We start from the raw sequence: 2,300 nt of genomic DNA on the forward strand, positions 1-2,300 counted from the left end.
TCACAATGGTCCCGCTTAAAACCCAACAACTAGACAGAACTCACTTAGATATTTATAGCAATAATAACTAAATAAATATAACCAACATAAAGCTATTAAATAAAAGCAAACAAATAAGAAATAAAATACCAGAGTTTTAACGAGGTTCGGCCAATTTAGCTTACGTCCTCGGACACTACCAAATTAATATTTCCTCTAGAAATATTACAAAGGAGAAGATTTTGGGATGATACAACCAAAGGGGGAGGGGTTCTATATATAACAAACCAAACCCCCTCCCTTTCTATCTTTTCCTAATGTGGGATATTGCCAATATTCAACATCATCTTCCAAACTGCAAGCTGACAAGTGCAACTCTAACAATGAAGGATGTTGGAATGTTACCTGTAGCCAATCTGTTGCTTTACTAAGATCCGCATGACTCAAATCAAGGTACTGCAAGGAAGAAAGTCCGGAAACCCATTGAAGGCTTTTTGGTTTGAGATCATTACCTCCAAGATCAAGATACTGCAACTTTGAAAGATTCCCCAGGTTATGAGGAATTGCTCCCTGGAATCGTGCTTGAGAGAGGTTAAGATATGATAAACTCTCCAGCAAACCGAAAAACTTCGGGATCTGTATGCCGCTAAAATTGTTATTGCTCAAGTCCAGGGAACTGAGATGCTTCAACTCCAGCAGTGAAGGATTTATTTTGCCTCCTAGCAGGGAATTGTTCTTTGATCGATGGTAAGCTTCCCATTCAGCAACTGGTGCATCAAAATGGGGCACTGAAAGAGGAGCAGCCAAGTGCAGTTGGTTGATATGGCCTGTTGAGTTATGGCACACGACACCGAGCCATTTACAGCAACCCCCACCTTCAACCCAAGAAGACAACCTGTTTGAAGGGTCAACGAGATCATTCTTGAACTTCAAAAGGGCTTTTCTCTCACTTTCAAAGCAAAGCACATTGGAATTGGCATCACAAAAGCTAAAACAGATAGCTAGAATGACAAAAAGAAATGGGAATAAGGTAATTGTAACACTTTTCATGGTTGCGATGGTACCAACCATTGGTTGCAACTCCAAATATATAGAGTAAGCTTAGTAAAACAAAAGTATTGTGCACATACATCAAGCAGAAAGAAGTTTCTTCCAAATTTCCACAAAATGTATTTAATTAATAATAGTCTATCAGAAATTTCCAGTCAAATATAAACACCACTTTATCCAAAATGAAATTACATATCCATAGTGCTGGACTGAGATAGAGTAAGCTAAAACAAAAACATTGTCCACATCATAGGCAAGGAACTTTTTTTCGGTACCCCAAAATTCCAACATGAATTTTCCAAAAAGAAAAAACTATAAATTTGTCAATTTTAATAAATTTGGACAGAAAAAACAAAATAGAATTATTAATTGTTCATGCGAGATACAATGTTGATATGATGTCACATTATTAATTTATTCCTAATTATAAATAATTTAATAGATTTAATCCTCTACTTTTATAAATTCTATTAATTTGATACGTAAACACATATAATTAAATACAAATATAATTAAATAATTATTATATATTATGAAAAAGTATAAAATGTAATATTATTTACATTATTTTATATCAACACATACTCTGTATCTAATACTTACACCTGAGTCCAATAACATGATCCTAAATAATATTATTAGATTAGTGACTTGTGCTTTCAGGAATCAAAGAACGAAAAAGCAAAAACAACATATAGTGACTGAAAAACACAAATAACCACACAATGAATGATGAAAGACTCTACTAAATTTAACTTGCAAAAATAAGAACTTCAATTAAATTCTTTGCTTTTAAGAGATTAGTGTGTTGTTAAGCTAGTTATGAAGCTTGCTAAAGAATGTGATTTTGAGGAGATTAAGGTTAACAGTTCAGTAATTCTTGATGCTGAGAAAGCTAAAGTCACCATGTTGACAACAAAAAAGTTTACAGAAGCTTCAATCATCCTTAGTTTCGTGCTTATAAATTTCGTATTTAATAAGGTGCCTTAAAAATTTTGCACTGATTATATATAATAATATTATAATTTTCCTTAAAATAGATTCAAATAATATTATATATTTTACATTTTCATAATTATATAAAAATTATTTAATTATATTTATATTTATTTATATGGATTTAAGGATCAAATTGATAAAAGTTATAAATATAAAAAACTAAATGTGTCATTATCCAATTAAAAAAAGACTATATCTTCACTTTGTTGACCAAACATAAATTTTTCTTCACTACCCCAAATTTCCAGGTTAAATTTTCCGCAGAAAAGCTA

At 31.7% G+C, this 2,300-nt stretch overlaps 1 protein-coding gene across 1 annotated transcript; it reads right to left on the reverse strand.

The window, feature by feature from the left end:
* Positions 1-315: 315 nt before the first annotated feature.
* Positions 316-1,029, reverse strand: LOC121223267 (receptor-like protein EIX2; the record flags this gene model as incomplete). The annotated part of the gene is made up of 1 exon (XM_041104412.1): positions 316-1,029. A coding segment is annotated over exon 1 (714 nt), but the record flags the coding sequence as incomplete, so codon positions are not given.
* Between the last annotated feature and the right edge of the window lie 1,271 nt (positions 1,030-2,300).

The sequence above is a fragment of the Gossypium hirsutum genome, chromosome D11 (genome assembly GCF_007990345.1).
Source record: "Gossypium hirsutum isolate 1008001.06 chromosome D11, Gossypium_hirsutum_v2.1, whole genome shotgun sequence".
In the NCBI taxonomy this organism is placed as follows: domain Eukaryota; kingdom Viridiplantae; phylum Streptophyta; class Magnoliopsida; order Malvales; family Malvaceae; genus Gossypium; species Gossypium hirsutum.